Genomic DNA, 16,812 nt, shown 5'->3' with positions numbered 1-16,812 from the left:
ACGCAAAAGCAAACCCAAATTCTCACGTAACCACTGCGCAAATCTTATCGCAAGTGCCACCCCACTAAGCTCCCAATCCCTGACTGAGCCGGATCCGTTTGGAATCGCTAATCTGAAGCGATTCCTACACGGGAGCACTGGTGAAATCCAAAATCCGCTTTGCACGCAAACGGAAACGTTTAATGGGTCGTGGAGAGCTCTTCGGGCACTTGCCAGTTGTGTTGAAAAGCCAAAAATATGCGATACCACAAGAGTCCTCCACAAAAAAAAACTTACAAAAATATTAGATTCATGATTCCTGATACACTCACAGCACTTTGTAAATATTCATTTTTATTTGATTAGCCGGAGCCAATGAAAAGAAGTTACCAGTGATTGTGTTTATACATGGCGAGTCCTTCGAGTGGAGTAGCGGAAATCCCTACGACGGCAGTGTCCTGGCCAGCTATGGAGAAGTGGTGGTGGTAACGCTCAACTATCGATTGGGGATATTAGGTACGACTTTTTAGCTGTTATAAATAAATAGTTTTAAGAGTAAGGAAACATATTAACTTTTTTTCAGGTTTCCTCAATGCCAATCCCAATCCCCATGCCCACGCTCGCGTGGCCAACTACGGCCTGATGGATCAGATGGCTGCCCTCCATTGGATTCAGCAGAATATCCAAAAGTTCGGCGGGGATCCCAACTCGGTGACCTTGGCGGGCCATGGAACTGGCGCTGCCTGCATAAACTACTTGATGACCTCGCCCACAATGGTCAGGGGTCTCTTCCACCGGGCCATCCTGATGTCGGGCTCCGCCTACTCCTCCTGGGCCTTGGTGGAGGATCCGGTACTGTTCGCCATCAAGCTGGCCAAGGAGGTGAACTGCACCATTCCTGAGGATCTGAATCGCCATCACGAACAAATTGTCGACTGCCTGAGGGACGTGCCACTGGATGACCTCTACAGTGCCGACATTCAAGCCCCCAACTTTCTCACATCCTTCGGGCCATCGGTAAGTGTGATTTCATATTTATTTTCCCCTGTTTAGTTCACCTTTTATAATTTAATTATTTATCGGCATTTGACTAAATGTTACAAAGAACTAAAAACGACAATTAAGCTTAAAGCGAAGCTTTCAATTTAAATAAAGCATTAAAAAAGCCTTTGGGGAGTTGGGTTTTGAAAAATCATTAGTATTTATGAATAATGTATATGTGAATTATACATTGTAATCCCCGAGGGCTTCAAATGCCATTTGCACACATATTTAATAAACCAATTAGTGCATTATAGTTTCTTAATATAAAGAAACAGTACAATTATTAAGTACCTTCTTTAAATCTCTATATATCTTTTTTCTTCCGAAAGTATTCATTACATTCTTGAAAGTATTTCAAGTATCTACAAACCTCTAGGATAACCGCTTTTGCTGAAAGAAAATTAAATGCTATCTTGGGCAGAGATTTTGTCATTGCTTCCGAGGCATTCATTCGGGGTTTTTGTTGCGTTTGGTCCTGATTTAACTTTTGTTCAGTCCATGCTCCAATGGACTTTATTACTTACTTACGCCCCTTCTCTTTACTTTGCCCGGTCCAGTAGTGCTGTCATTTACTTGCTATTCCTTCTCCCTTCCCCGATTTCAATTTAGGTTGATGGCGTTGTCATACGACCCGGACATTCCAATCTCGATATCGATGATTTAATGGCGCGCAACTCGAGGCGTTCCTCGGCGGACTCCGGGTACCAGACATCCGGCGGTGGAGGTGGTCCCGGCGGCGGACCTGGCGGGGGCTCTGGCAGTGGCGGTGGCTCTGGATCGGCATTCGGCGGCGGTGGATATTTCGGCGGTGGAGGTGGCGGCGGGTCGAATACGGTAAACATGGGCGGTCACTATGACGTCCTGTTTGGCGTCGTTACGGGCGAATCGATTTGGCGCTTCAGTGCCCATGATATACAGAACGGTTTCGAGGGCGAGAGGCGCGATAAAATTATCCGCACCTACGTTCGCAATGCCTACAATTATCACCTCAACGAGATATTCTATACGGTAAGTTGTACAATTTTTGAGTGGCAGGAGAAGTGTCGTCGGTTTTGGGCCATAAATCTTGCCAATCAGATTTGTCTGCCGAGACAGCAGACTTTTGCGGTCTGATAGTCTGTCGGTTAAGCTTAATTATTGCCTTTATCTTTGGTTTGCTTTGCGACTTGAAAAGTTTCGCGACCGAAAAACTTTATAGACATTCGCCAGATGAAAGAAATAGGTTTCATTTAAACTTAAATCGAGAAAAAAATTGTTATTACCAATTGAGTAATTGGGGGCCAGCGCCTGCTGCTGACGGGGGAAAGAAGTCAATTAAAATGTTGCCACTATGTTGCTGGGTGTGCTGGTGTAATTATAATCACTAACCATACAGCATATAGACAACCCATTTCATACAACGAAAATGGACGCGAAAATTTCTTGCGACAGGCCCCAGCAGGCCCCAGAGCGGATTTCTTACGCTCTTTTACGCTCATCGTTCGTTCATCTTACGCTCATTCTCGCATTAAATGTTTTCTGTTTCTCAGTCTCTAAACGGAGCGCGATGAAGAAGGTTGGCCTGCGCTTCGGTTGATCTTTGTGTGTATGCGTGTCACACATTCACATACACGGGTGTATGTGTGCGTGCGATTTCGTTTCGAAGCCAGCGCACAAAATTTTGATTTTTCTTACTTTTCAGGCTTGCTACCCTAACCAAATTCGGGTATTCGTTATTTGATGAAATGACGAAAGAAATTATATTATTTTTTATATTATATTTTTTATTATTTCAGCATACATTTTTAATTTATTTAGGAATAAGATTGAGTGTTAGTAGTAAATGATTACTGTATATATATTTTTACGAATCATTAAAAATGAATATGAGAAAATGAGAAATGAGAAAATTTCAGAGTATATTTCAGTCGGAGTCACTTAAAACGCCGATTGCTTTTAAGTTTTTGTTGTTCTGCAAGAGGCTTGTGCATGCCTACTCTAACGATGGAATGATTTTTAGGGGAGGGTGAAGACACGAAAACAGCTGATGGAATTGTTTACCTTTTTTGTTTACAATTTTTCAGGCACTTGTTATTAATTTGGGTTATTGTGAGATTTAATTAAATTATTGTCGTCAATTTAATAATTTCCTTATATATTTTGGAACTTTAAAAAAGTCGCCGCTCGAATTTTTTACAGATATACATATATTTGTATATATATACATACATATTTACATTGGTTTTCTGATACCTCTTGCAGAACAAGAAAAACTTAAAGGATATAGGCGTTTTGAGTAACTCCGACTGAAATATACTCTGAAATTTTCTCATTTCTCATTTTCTCATATTCATTTTTAATGATTCGTAAAAATATATATACAGTAATCATTTACTACTAACACTCAATCTTATTCCTAAATAAATTAAAAATGTATGCTGAAATAATAAAAAATATAATATAAAAAATAATATAATTTCTTTCGTCATTTCATCAAATAACGAATACCCGAATTTGGTTAGGGTAGCAAGCCTGAAAAGTAAGAAAAATCAAAATTTTGTGCGCTGGCTTCGAAACGAAATCGCACGCACACATACACCCGTGTATGTGAATGTGTGACACGCATACACACAAAGATCAACCGAAGCGCAGGCCAACCTTCTTCATCGCGCTCCGTTTAGAGACTGAGAAACAGAAAACATTTAATGCGAGAATGAGCGTAAGATGAACGAACGATGAGCGTAAAAGAGCGTAAGAAATCCGCTCTGGGGCCTGCTGGGGCCTGTCGCAAGAAATTTTCGCGTCCATTTTCGTTGTATGAAATGGGTTGTCTATATGCTGTATGGTTAGTGTTATAATTCAACACGGCGTATGAGTAACATTCGCCACTCGAACAACACATACATTTATGAGTCTGTCTGCGTTTCATTTTTGCGCTCATGTTCCCGGGCATTTGCAACTTTTTAACAATTTTTTCTTATTTTTACATTTAGCCGCTGCTGCTGATGCTGTTTCTACGGCTGTAATGCTGTTGTATATATTTATTTTATGCCCTCTTGCTGGCTTTTTTTGTTTTTATTTTTGTATTGTGCAAGCGAGCGAAATGGAAGGCAGTTAACACGCCATTGCTGCCAAAACATTAACACGCTTTATTTGGCAAATGTGTGCAAGGACATAGAGACACACAGCCGTATACCCGTACATACACTTACACGCATATTCTGTATGGATGGATGTATATTTGTACACAGAGTCGCACATGTACCTACTTAAAAGCGCACAAGCAGCACTTAACCCAAATCACAGCAAACAGCAGAGCGGAGAAAACCGAGAAGCATCCAACGACAACCGTCAACAGTCAGTGTCTGAAACTGAAGCTGAAGCTGAATCCGTAGCCTGTATCTGTATACAACCGTCTGTGAACCTCACAACCTGAACCATTCGCCGCATTAACACACACAGTCTCCGCAAATGCAATGGCCTGGTGTGGTGTGAGTGGAGGGGACCAGATATACTCATATAAACAGATATATATTACATATATGTATATCCAGAAGTCGTAAATTACCAGCGCATATATCACGATTATGACGCTTAAATCCGTATTTATTTTACTTAATTATACTTTTGTAGAGTCGCCGGGGCGGCTTGCTCTTTCATACTCCATAAAGCTCAATTTTTATAGGTCAAAGGTCGGGCACGAGCTGCTCACTCCAGACAGAGCAGACGGAACCAAGTGCCAGGCTAATGATGACTAATCAAACGTTATAATTGAATAGCATTTTATAATCATTTATATATGAGCTTTTGCTTTTCTCTTTAGAACTTCCAGGAACCAAAAATCAATGCTGGCCAAAAATAAATTCAAAGTTGTAAAAAGTACAAACAATGTAAATGTATTCCACACACCATTGTTAGATTCAGTTTCTGTTCCATACACATTCTCTTTTTTTTATGTTGTTTGCATTTTTTGATAGGGTTTTTTAAATTATGCATGACATCGATTTTACAGATGCATTTTGTGGTCGTTTATTTTTCACACACATGCTGGCTAGAAATAATCATAGTGGTGGCAGGGAGCACTCCTTTTGCCCAGTTTGCGGTGGTGGAATGGCCACCGCAAACAAGGACAGCAAACAGTTGCAATCCGCTTGTAATCCAGCAGGGATTTGACTTGGCACACATGGAGCCAATGCAAATCTAATCCCTCTGCCTTTTCTGCACTCGCACAGAAAAATGGCGAAAATCGGAATTAAATCAAGGGATTCCCAAGATTAAAGTTTAATTGAAAAATAGTGGGATTCTTTTTTTTTAGTTTTAAAGGTTTTTAAGGGAAGATAAATATTCTAAGATTCTATAAACTACATACTGTTTTTCAAGTGCACTAAAGCAATGCTTGCGAAGGAATTTAATCTGAAACACCTCGTTTCCGTTTAGATTGTGAACGAGTACACCGACTGGGATCGCACCTCGCAGCATCCGATCAACACCAGGGATACGGCTGTGGCCGCTCTATCCGATGCCCAGTTTGTGGCGCCGATTGTCCGGGCCGGTGATATCCTGGCCGCCAATTCCCCGCCCCCCGTGAGCTCATCTTCGCCATCGGGCAACGCGGGCGGAAACGCAGCTGCCTCCACATCGGCAGGCTCCACGCAGCCCTCGGGTCGCTGCTACTTTTACGTATTTGACTACCAAACCAAGGACGGGGACTATCCGCAGCGAATGGGCACTGTGCACGGCGAGGACCTGCCCTATATATTCGGAGCCCCGCTGGTGGACGGTTTCAGCCACTTTCCCCAGAACTACACCAAATCGGAGACAGCTCTGTCCGAAGCGGTCATGATTTTCTGGACAAACTTTGCGCGCACCGGGTGAGTTTTTGAAGAGGGCTTTTCGGCGCCGCAAGTGGCCCTAAGAAGTCTTAGGACACCTGCTGTCCAGCTCGGATTTTAAGCTGCACTTGAACATGTTACTAAGACTGGCACTGAGAAAAATAAGACATTTAATATGAAGAGAGGATCTTAATCCTTGATTTTAGCCTTGCTACCTTAAACGGATTATATGCTTACATTTAATGATTAAATATTCAAAAAGTCATTTAAACTAAACTTTTTCCAGGAAAATCTTGAAGTGTATTTTTAAAAACTGTAACCTCCTTTTAGCAATCCCAATGAACATCATCGCCAGGACTCGTCGCTGCCCGTTTCCAAGGAGCGCAACCGCTTTCGTAGCATCACCTGGGAAAATTATGATCCGCTGCATCAAAAGTATTTGGAAATAGGTGAGCCAGCATAAAAGTTTTCCCTTGGAATCGCATCTAAGTTTAACTTATTTTTCCTTTTTGTGTGAGTGGATTTTGAGAGTGTTTCAAACAAAAATCTTTTCTTAAGCTGCCAAATGTGAAATGCTTGTTTGTTGGAAATAGTTTAAAAGTTTAAATAGAGCCTTTTCCATAGAACTATATTGAGGATGAGGGTCACGTCATTAATATGCAAGTAGCTTTCTTTCAAATCTCTCTCCCACCACAAAAATTTCAAAACGATGTATGGCTATTTTGGTATCCAGTAAAAAGAATTCATGGAATTCATGCCAAATAAAGGCTACAAATTTCCCGTATAACAAAAAAAAATAAAATGAAACCTAAGCACACACACACCCAGCTGAACGACAAAAAAAAAAGGAGAATCAAATTTAATTTGAATTTTAAAGAAGGCAACGCCTGTACATGCCTCGCCTGCTAACAACAACAAATTGAGGGGACCTGCCCAGGGAAGGACTTTCCCAGGATGAGCAAGGGTGTGGCGGCAAGGGGTCCCGGTGAAAAACGAGGGAGTTAACACACAAGTACTTGAAAATGTGAGTGGAAAAAAATAAGCATCACACCGGCGACTGTCAGGGTATTGAAGCAAAAGCAACAGCTCCACCAGGTAGCCCCGCCAGGTAGCCCCACCAGGTAGCTCCGCCAGGTAGATGAAGGGCAATCAAAACGCCCAGAGATTGTCGAAAAATCGGCGGGTTGTGGGCGAAAATCGGAGTGGGGTGCATAAAGCTTTATGTGAGCGTTAAAATGGCACCGTTGCTTCATGTCAAATGTACGAAAATGTTATTAATTTCAAATTTTTCGCACCTTTTGTGCTCGAACGCGACAGGAACATGGGAAAACACACTCAAAGTCGATAGGGGGTGGCTTCTATACATCTCATTTGCATAATGGGGGGGATTATCAAATACCCTGAATTCCGACGAAATTCGTATAGGACACTAAATATTTAATTTTAATAAGAAAACTTTTGTTTTTATGGGCTATTGTTAATTTTATAGAATTCTCCAACAAGGTAGATTTTCAAAAAGACCAACAAAATAGAGATGTAGAGAGTTAGACACAAATGAGAGCAAAAAATTTAAAATATTAAAATGTGTATGTTTTATATAGAGTTGTACTCTTCTGATACTAACTAAATTATTTAGTTCATTTAGTTAGTAACTAACTAAATAAAAAAATTTCTTTACAATTTTGTAAAATAATTTTTCTTCAATAAAAATATAAAATATTTAGATAACCTTAGAATAGATGTACCCCCTTGACAAAAAAAGTAGGCCAAAACCCCCACAGACACCCTCAATTCGTGGAAATTCTTTTGAAAAGATAGCGACAGATATGTGCGCTTAACGATTTATGAAAATTACAAACAGGTTATGGCAATGGATTACCCTTACATTGTGCACATGAGAATGGCTTTTTTTGTATACAATTTTTTTTTCTCAGTACCCGTGGTACTGAAGGTAAGAGGTAACAGAAATTGCCAGGGCAATGCCTGCTGACACGCACTTTACGCACATGTAAGCACTGAAGAACGATACGTATCAAAGGATATGTATATGTCTGTGAGCAGATACTATATTTCTCCCTCTTCCTTCTTTACTTTATATACATATATAAGTTTTTTTTTTTGTTTGATTTTAATTGAAATGACACAGAGCGCGACAGCTGACATTCTATTCAGCTCCGCCTGCACTTTACATAAGCAAGTTGAAAGGATTCCGCCGTGGAGAGTTTTTATTTGATACGCCGGCGAGCTGAAATCGAAATCAAATATTGTGGGAGGGGGTCGGGCTTGGGAGGAGGAGCAGCTCCTTCGAGCAGAGAATTTTGGTTTACACAAAAGGATCTCGGGTACACAAAGGCAGCTGTCACACAGATGCGCCGCATTCGTACAATACACTTGCATATAGTACATCGAACTATAAGGATATGTTATGTACACATACGACCAGGAGCCAGGAGCCGCCATTATATTGAAAGTTGTGTTGCGTAAATTATGCACCGCCCCGTATATTATGCAATATTTATTTAGGTTTCGGATTTGCACTTGCGACTGTTGATTGACGGTGGATGGGAAGGGAGTAGATCAGGTGAAAAGGTAGTTTGCTCAGAAATCATACTTTCTTGTGAATACTCCCCAAGGATAAAGAGCACGCGGCTCAAAAGGTGTGCGAAAAATGCTTTCTGAATATTTGACAACCATTCTCGGTACTTTTCAGATATTTATAAATACGTCCAGATATGAAGATATCCTGCCAGCCACCTGTTAGCCTCCAAAGGAAGTAGGCTATCCAAAGGATATCCGCATTATTTGTAAACACTAAGCGAATAAATTTTGCGAGTAACAAGAATAATACTATTCCTATAAAAGAAGCTTCAAGATTAAATTTTAGTTATTTTAAGTCAAACTCTTTAATAATCTTAATCTTTAAATATCTTTGGGAATGTCTTACCTTTTCTCCCAGTGCACTTGACAGGCTCTTAGCCGGAATAGCTGGGGGCATCAAAAATTAAACAGTTATGTCGCTTTCACCCAGCCAAAGTAAACAAGACATTCGGGGCGCACCGAGGGCGCAAAACTGAGGCACCGAGAAGCCAGTCTGGCCTCAATTGAGCCAAGTGTCTGTCGCTCACCTTTTTGGCATGCAAATGACTCGAAAGTAGCCCAAAAGCAAAAGCTTTGCCAAAATGGAATAGTTTAGCATTAGAGCTATTTGCATGCATGTTTCGTGTTAGGAACGAGGAGGTGTGTGAGTGTGCTTTGGTATCTGTCACATGGAAATGAAAATGAAGATGTTTACACTAACGGCGCCCCTTTTTGTTTTCCTTAACCCGCAAATAAGATTTTTGCATACTCATTCCTCTATCTACTGAACAACTGGATCTCTTTAAATTCCAGGAATGAAGCCGCGCATTAAGAATCACTTTCGGGCCCATCAACTCTCGATTTGGCTGCGCCTGATACCGGAGCTACATCGCGCCGGAATGGAGGATGTGATAGCCCGGCACAATCTGTTCCGCAATCACGACGATATGGACCTGTACGAGGGACCCGTTAAACCAGATCCATTCGGCATATCAACAGCCAACGCCGGCTCAACTTCGTCCTCGTCGTCGTCCAACTCGCGCCTCCTGCTCATCGATGAGCAATTGATGATGAAGAAGGGACGCGGTCTAAATGCCTCCGCCTATTTGAACGGCATATTGGGCGGTAAGTAGCTCCCCCCCCTCCCAAAACAAACACAGACATCCAATCAGACAGTCAACGAGTCACCCAGTCAGACAGTCAGTCGTCGGGTTATCATACGCTTGCTCTGCGGCTTGTCACTGTCACTTAAATACCTAAAGACAACAAATAAGTGGGCAAAAAACGGCAAAACGGCACAACGACCGAGAGCCCAAAGGAATAACGCCTATCGCCTTTGTAGATTGTATTTTGGTTTCGTCCCTTTTTGGCCCTTTGTACAGTCTGCAGTTGTCATTTAATACAGTTGACAAAGGCCAGGCCAAAAGGGACGCTTGAGTGGCCTTTGGCAGTGGCTTATATTTAATTGCAGACTCTGCTAAAGCGAACAAATTCTGAAATTAAAATAAGACCAGATCTTATACGCTGAGGAATGGCTTTAAGCTCTAGAAAGTTTGGGTTATAGGAAATTATTATGTTTTAGACAAATCATACTACTAGTAGACCGATTCCCATCTGTTTTCTCTTCTTGACCTCAATTACTAAACACCAATTCCAAATATCACTCATACGCCCTGTATGTGCATAAGAAATCAAGCCATCCGAAGCGAGTCCAGAGCCAAATATTTAAGATGAGGCCACAAATTTGTACGCACATGTGCACATTTGTTTAATAACTCGACAGAAAATGAAATAAATTCAACACTCACCATGTGGGATCAGACTCAAATAAAAATCAAATTCAAAAGAGAAAACCCTTTCTATTTATTTGACTTTTGGTTGGTTTTTTTCTCATTTTTGTTTTTTGGTTTTCAGTTGGGTTTGTTTGCCGGAGAACGAGCTGAAAATCAACACTTTCGAAAGCAAAGATTTCTGTTTACACTTGGCGCTGGCCTCGGCCTAGTCGGTGTTTACTTCACTTTGTGGTCCCGCAGCAGCAAGTTAAATTGCAAACTTGGCATTTTTGTGAGCCAAACCCTCTGTATGAGGAGAGAATGGCAGGAGAATTCCATCCCAGGCATGACATTTCCATTTGACCCAACCCGAACTTGGACCTCCAGCTGGGGTTCGCCGGTTATTGAAATTGCGTCCGGCACCCGGGATACGGTTTGGCCTTTGAATTTATATTGTGTCGAGTGCTGACTTTTGGAAATGCACTCAACTGTAATCTCTACAAGTATTAAGTGTGTGTAACCTTTTTTCCTTTGGGGCGCCTCCTCATGCTCGGTGCCCCGCCCTTTTCTCTCCATATACTATATCTACTATCTGTCTGTGGCATACATTTTCTCGTTTACATTCGCCCGGGTGGAAAAGTCAGGGGATGGCATGGGATGGGGTGAGCCTTCTGTCTAAGATGCCACAAATGTAAATAGCGCACAATTTTAATGCACTTGCAACGCCCCTCCCCAACCTTCTTCCGGCCCGGGTCTCAGATGGGAAGTCATTAAACCAGTTTATGTAAAACTCGTTGGCGGAAACTTTTTCAACACTTACTCTAAATTAACAGCAAACTTTGCTGCTTGTTTTTTCCTCGTTCTCTTTATGTTTTTGCCATTTTTAATAAACTGTCCCCGCAGCTGTGGCAACTGCAGGCTGCATCTGCTTCCCTCAACAAGAGACTGATGGCGCGGGCCATTGGGGGGACTCAGAAGCGAATCCAACTCAAACATCAAATGCTTATATGAAACGGTGGCTAGGGGAGCCTCCTGGGCGTGTCCTTGTTTCACAGTATAGCCCCAGCTTCACCGACAGGGCTGGCTTATCCCAAAGTCAAAACTAAGACAGTCAATTCCAGGCGAAACTTTCTCTACTTTCCGCTAGCCAGGCAACTAAATATAGCACCCCTACCACCCTACCCTACTGCCAAGTTGGCCAATGCAAAATGGATTAGCTTATAAGGGTTGGGGCGTGGGCGTGGCACGCTAAAGCGCTTTCGCTTCGCAAAGTCGGGAAAATTAAAAATTATTGAAATGTTGACTCTTTCCCTCCCAGTAGTTTGCTTGAAAGAAAAATTCACTTTTTAATGAAAAAGAAAACTTTAAAATTTAAGATAAAAGGATTAAGATTAAGATACTAGAACCAAGCTTAGCTTAAATTAAATCTCTCTCCATTTTGGTTTGGAGGACAAACAACTATCTGTGACCCAAACAAATTCAACAAACGGAGTGCCAGGGACTCGGGAAACCTGTAGGTGAAAGGACGACTTGCGGTGGCTAATGTAAAATCCTGATGAGAGCCGAGTGTCGGACCACAGACAACAAATGTTCGTTTCAATTAGTGCACGGGCCAAAAATGCTGCAAACTAAATCCGGCCATCAAAACAAACTTTACATCCCGGGCAGGGATAAAAACAGAAATGGTAACGCAGATTCGAATGAAAATGGAACCAAGGCGTGGTAGTGGCGAGTGTAGAGGGAAGCCAAAAGTATACAGATAGAGAAAAAGTGGAAATAGAAGATGATAAAATGGCTGAAATGCGACAAACAGCTGTCAGCTTGACAGCCGACGACGAGGCAGCCAGGCCACAAAGAGAAAAAATGGTCGAAAATTCAGGGGAAAATCAGAAAGCGGGCGGGAGAAGTGGGAGAATCACAGGAGACGACACAGGACTGGAGGAGGTGCCACCAAAAAGTCGCAGACTGTGCTGGAAGGCAGCAACCGACCGAGTCACAGTGTCATATGGACTCGACATACTTTGACATGCTTTTCATTTAAGCGTTGACTTTGCCAACTGTGCCGCCTTGTCTTGGCTTTCCCGCACTTGCCTGTCGTCACCTCAGCCGTTGGTTATACAACTTGGCCGGTACGCCAGGAATATGCAGCTAAAAGCCAAAAAATCTCCCAGCCAAAGGAGAGACTTTGAGACCGTAAACAAAGCAACCGCAACAAAATACAAATCGAAAAACGTGCAAAACTTCAAAGTTTCTGGGAAAATAGCAACAACTTTTCTCTAAGAAGTTCAAGTCGGGTTGGCAAAGTGTTGAAGGACTTGGATTTCTGTTTTCAAAGTTATTTCTTCTTACTTTTATTAAATTTTTTTACTTTTTGGCAAAATATGTAAATAAGTTTTTACCAAAAAAAAAGATAGTCTCAGGCGCCTAAGATAGTCTAAGAATAGGGTTACAAACAACTACCTCTAAAGGTAGCGCCTTATAATTGTATTATTCCATATATTCAAGATCAACAACTTTATGATAATTATGTGATAAGCAGGAGACTCAAAAGTCTGGAGGCAACTGCCTTTAATTCATTTTCAATCCCGCTGAGTACACTTTCAATGTCGTTTATCCCATCATCCTGTGCCAGGGACTTGGGTTACCATTTTTCCAAAGCCAAAAAAAAAGGTTTTAGAAAAAAACAAACAAGCCACATCCTCCTACACACCGAAACAGAGAGGCACAAAGCCAACTCTGTGCTACTTTGCCTGACCTGGATTCCAGCGAAAAATGGAAATAGAAAAGAAAACCAGGTAAGAGTCGTCGGCTCACCTGAGTTATTTGGCAACGAGATGGAGATAAAGCAACATGTGGAAAGAGACTTAGCCTGAAAGCCTACCAGGAAAATCTCTTCCCATCTTCCGAGCGGATCATTTGCATAATTCCAGCGATTTCTTTTTCGGGGAAGTAGGGCTGATTAAGCTGGGAAATGTCAAACTATCAGTGAAAATTGAAATGGTTCACTTAATAAATGCCCGAGTGTCCTTAGCAGAATGCCAGCCAGTCAGCATCAGCCGCTGATGCCGTTGGCCTGCCTAATATCTAATTTATGCAAGGACATTTGAGCCTGGCTCACCGACTCCCGGCCTGTCCGCAAATATTTTTCGCTTTCGTGGCACAAAAAGCTGCCAGGCAACGCCCTTTTCAGACTATTTTCGGTTTGATTTTACGGCTTGGGGTTGCTCTACTTTCTTATTATTATTTCTATTCTTTTTTTCGCCCGTCGCAGTGATTCCACTAATTAAAGCCACATTAAGCATTGCTTTTCCTCCCGCCCCTTGTCGGCTATCTGTCCATGTCCTGGCTGGGGCCATGTGTCCTCGTAACATAATTATCTGGGGTCCTTGAACGCATGCGGCCCTTGGAAATTAAAATAAAAATAAAAAGGAATTAAAAATAGGGAGCGGGAATTCCAAATGCTGCTGCACACCATCTGAAAATTATTTGTACTTGCAAAATTAAATGCAAAATGGAGCGGAATGATAAAAAGCTTAGTGGCCAGGGTCGAGTCTGCTCAAAATGGGGGGAGGATAAAAATTTACCAGGTTATGCAATTTAGCAAAAGGGTTGTCCTGTCCACACAGACACACTGTTATGCCGTCACACCGACACTTTAGGAAAGGCCATAAGAGAGGAAAAAAGGGTCTTAAGAACTTTTCCGAGTGAACTCAAGTGACAGGCTGAGAGTTTTTGAGCCGAGCTGCCTACGCCATCATGATTGATGGCCGAAACTTGGTGAGAAATTATTATGTATAGATAAGGGCTAATTCCAAATTGGATTCCCCAGCACGCCCACAAAAACTTTGGCTCGTTGCCCACTCACCTGATGCTTTTTGGGTTTTGCGGCAGCCGGGCTGGATGCTTTTCGTTAACCATTCCCGACAAAATCCAAACAATCTTGAGTAAATTAAATGCCACACTTGAATGCAAATTGAAAAAGCTCTCAGACAAAGCATCGGTGATAGCAGCAGCAGCAGCAGCAGCAGCAAGTGATTCTTGGATGACAGCTGTAAGTCTTCACACGATTATTGACACCCAGATCCTGGCCAGGAGGCTGGTGGCATATGCCAGCTTTTCGTTGCCTTTTATTCACAATTATTACGGCAGATTTATTTCGGCGAATATTTATGCAAAATACGTGCCAAAGTCTTTAATCTTGAGACAATGAAGCAACTTTTCCCAAATTGTTTGATATGCAGAAAATTGTGAGGGAAAACTTTAGAGACAAAGCGAGCAAGTACATAGAAGACACCCACACTTGATACAGAACAATGCCAAGTGTAGGAAGTGCTTGAATCGCACACCCAGACAGTCAGAACAGAACAGAACAATCCAAAGGCACTTCTAGAACAATGAAATATACAATTCCAAGGAGAGCATCAAAGGACGAAACCCATTTGTTTTCGCAGACATTTTCGCTTCCGACTCCTTTCACCGCGCACCTGTCCTCTTCCTGCCAAGTAGAGTGCGAAATATTTTCATATATACAACGAATAGTTGAGACAAAAGACCTCTGTAAGGCCAAAAATCAAATATATTAACTTTTCACTTATAATGCAATTAATTCAAGCCCAAAGGGCAGGTGTTCCTCGGACAATGCTTGACATTCAATACAGCTACTGGCCATTCTTGGCATTTAAAATTGAATTGTTAATATAACAACATATTGAACAGCTGAAAATTGCCTCAAGAAGTTTATGCTCGAGTGGAAAGTGTGTCACAATACAGCAACAATCTTTTGCTGGACATCTGTTGGTGGCCTCTTGAATACATTTACCCCAGAATCGCCTCCCAACACCCACCTCGTCCTCATGAATAATTTGAGCTGCCAAAGGACATTACTCATACGACCCGTGTACGAGTACACTGGCTGTCGACTGACTCCCTGCGAACCAAATGAACTACTCCGAGCCAGTACAGTCAGAGATTAATATGCAACCCACTTCTCGGTAATTTCAGTTACCACCGTGGAGCCGAACAACATGTACACGACCTGTATACCCATCGGAGGAAATTACTCCGGCAGTGGCGGAGGCGGGGTGTTTGCCCCAACTACCTTGGCCAATGCCTCATCGGATACCTTGGCCTCTGGTTTCGAGGCGGCCGGCTATGCCGCCTACTCCACGGCCCTTAGCGTCACCATAGCCATAGGCTGCAGCCTGCTGATCCTGAACGTGCTCATATTTGCCGGGGTGTACTACCAGCGGGACAAGACGCGTCTGGAGGTGAAGACCCTCCAGAAGCAGTACCAGCAGCGCAGCCTCCACCAGCAGGTCCCCTACCCGCCGGAACCCATCAAGCACGCCCACTACCACATGGGCCACTCCCAGAGTTCGGCCAACGTCATTGTAGACGTGGAGAGTCACCAGGACCAGGCCGGACAAGCGGCCATGCTCCTCCAGGCAGCCGCCGCAGCAGCCGCTGCTGCCGCAAATGATGTGAAGCCACCCCCACCACACATCTGCTCCAATACAGGTAAGTGTAATCAAGCAACCTTTTATTTTAAATCAATTTACTTGAATTTAATTATTATTGAAAAATGGTAAAGCCGTTTTTTTGTGGTAAAAGGGGTTTTTAAGTATTTTAATATTTTTAAAACAATGATAAGCTTTAAAATCGAGTTAATATGATATTATGAGAGATGATATATGTCCATAACTAGATGGTATAATAATTCAGTAATCTTATGTTAAATAGATAGTTAAAAGCCATCACGATATCAGTCTAATTATTAAACATTTATATACAAACCTTAACTGGCACTTTAACTTTTAATAAAGGCCTCTACATGCCCCAAACCCCTACGAAACACTGAAAAATCAACAACAATTTTTGGCTTATACCCGTAGGCATGCAACAGCAGCAGGTGGGCGGCGGCAGCGGTGGGGCCCTGAACAATGGTGTGCTAGATGGTGGCAAGGTGAGCAGCGATAACCTCGGCAATGTCACCTACAGCACCAGCAGCAAGCAGCAGCAGCAACATCAGCAACAGCAGCAGCAGCAGCGAGAGCACATGCAAATCAAGGGAATGTCCGGCACGCAAACATTCGGCCGGAGTGGCTCCGGCTCAGGGGGTGTGGGCGGAGCAGTTGGCGGAGGTGGCGGTGGTTCCGGTGGCGGCGCCTCCGTTGTCGTCTCCGGCAGCAGCGTGAGCTACAATCCCGGAATGATGACGCTGCCCAAGTCCGGCGGCCTGCACCATGCGGCCACTTTGAATTATGCGAGGAACACGGCCGCCTTGAATCTAGCCGGCGGTGGCACCGCCCTCGTCGACAGCCGCGGCAATGTCCTGCTCACCAGCACGCCAGTGAGTGGCGGAGTCTCCGGTGGTGGTGCCTCCGGTGGCGGTGGCACCTCTGCAGGCGGCGGTGATTGCATGACTCTGCCACGAAATCTCAGTCTGGCGGCCGCAGGACGACACAATCCCACGACAGGTGAGTGCCACATTGCTATGACAGCCAGGTGCCAGGTGCAAACACAAAAAAAGTAGATCCTGGAAGCAGCAAAGGATGCAGTTGAATTGAATTGTGAGCAAGTTTGTTTTCTCACTTTCTTCGCTTCTAGCACTAGTCTTCCTTCTACCTCGG

General features: G+C 43.0%; 1 protein-coding gene across 1 annotated transcript in view; it reads left to right on the top strand.

The window, feature by feature from the left end:
* Nlg4 (Neuroligin 4) overlaps positions 1-16,812 on the top strand; it is a 34,499-nt gene that overhangs the window by 869 nt on the left and 16,818 nt on the right. The window contains exons 3-10 of the mRNA XM_043212063.2: positions 346-495; positions 563-996; positions 1,633-2,031; positions 5,440-5,873; positions 6,165-6,283; positions 9,225-9,536; positions 15,185-15,700; positions 16,075-16,659. Of these exons, the coding sequence (XP_043067998.1) occupies positions 346-495; positions 563-996; positions 1,633-2,031; positions 5,440-5,873; positions 6,165-6,283; positions 9,225-9,536; positions 15,185-15,700; positions 16,075-16,659 (2,949 nt within the window). The remainder of the gene's footprint in view (positions 1-345; positions 496-562; positions 997-1,632; positions 2,032-5,439; positions 5,874-6,164; positions 6,284-9,224; positions 9,537-15,184; positions 15,701-16,074; positions 16,660-16,812) is intronic.

Source organism: Drosophila bipectinata, chromosome 3R (genome assembly GCF_030179905.1).
Source record: "Drosophila bipectinata strain 14024-0381.07 chromosome 3R, DbipHiC1v2, whole genome shotgun sequence".
Taxonomy (NCBI): domain Eukaryota; kingdom Metazoa; phylum Arthropoda; class Insecta; order Diptera; family Drosophilidae; genus Drosophila; species Drosophila bipectinata.
Note: the sequence above shows the minus strand (reverse complement) of the source record. Positions and strands in the feature narration are given on the sequence as shown.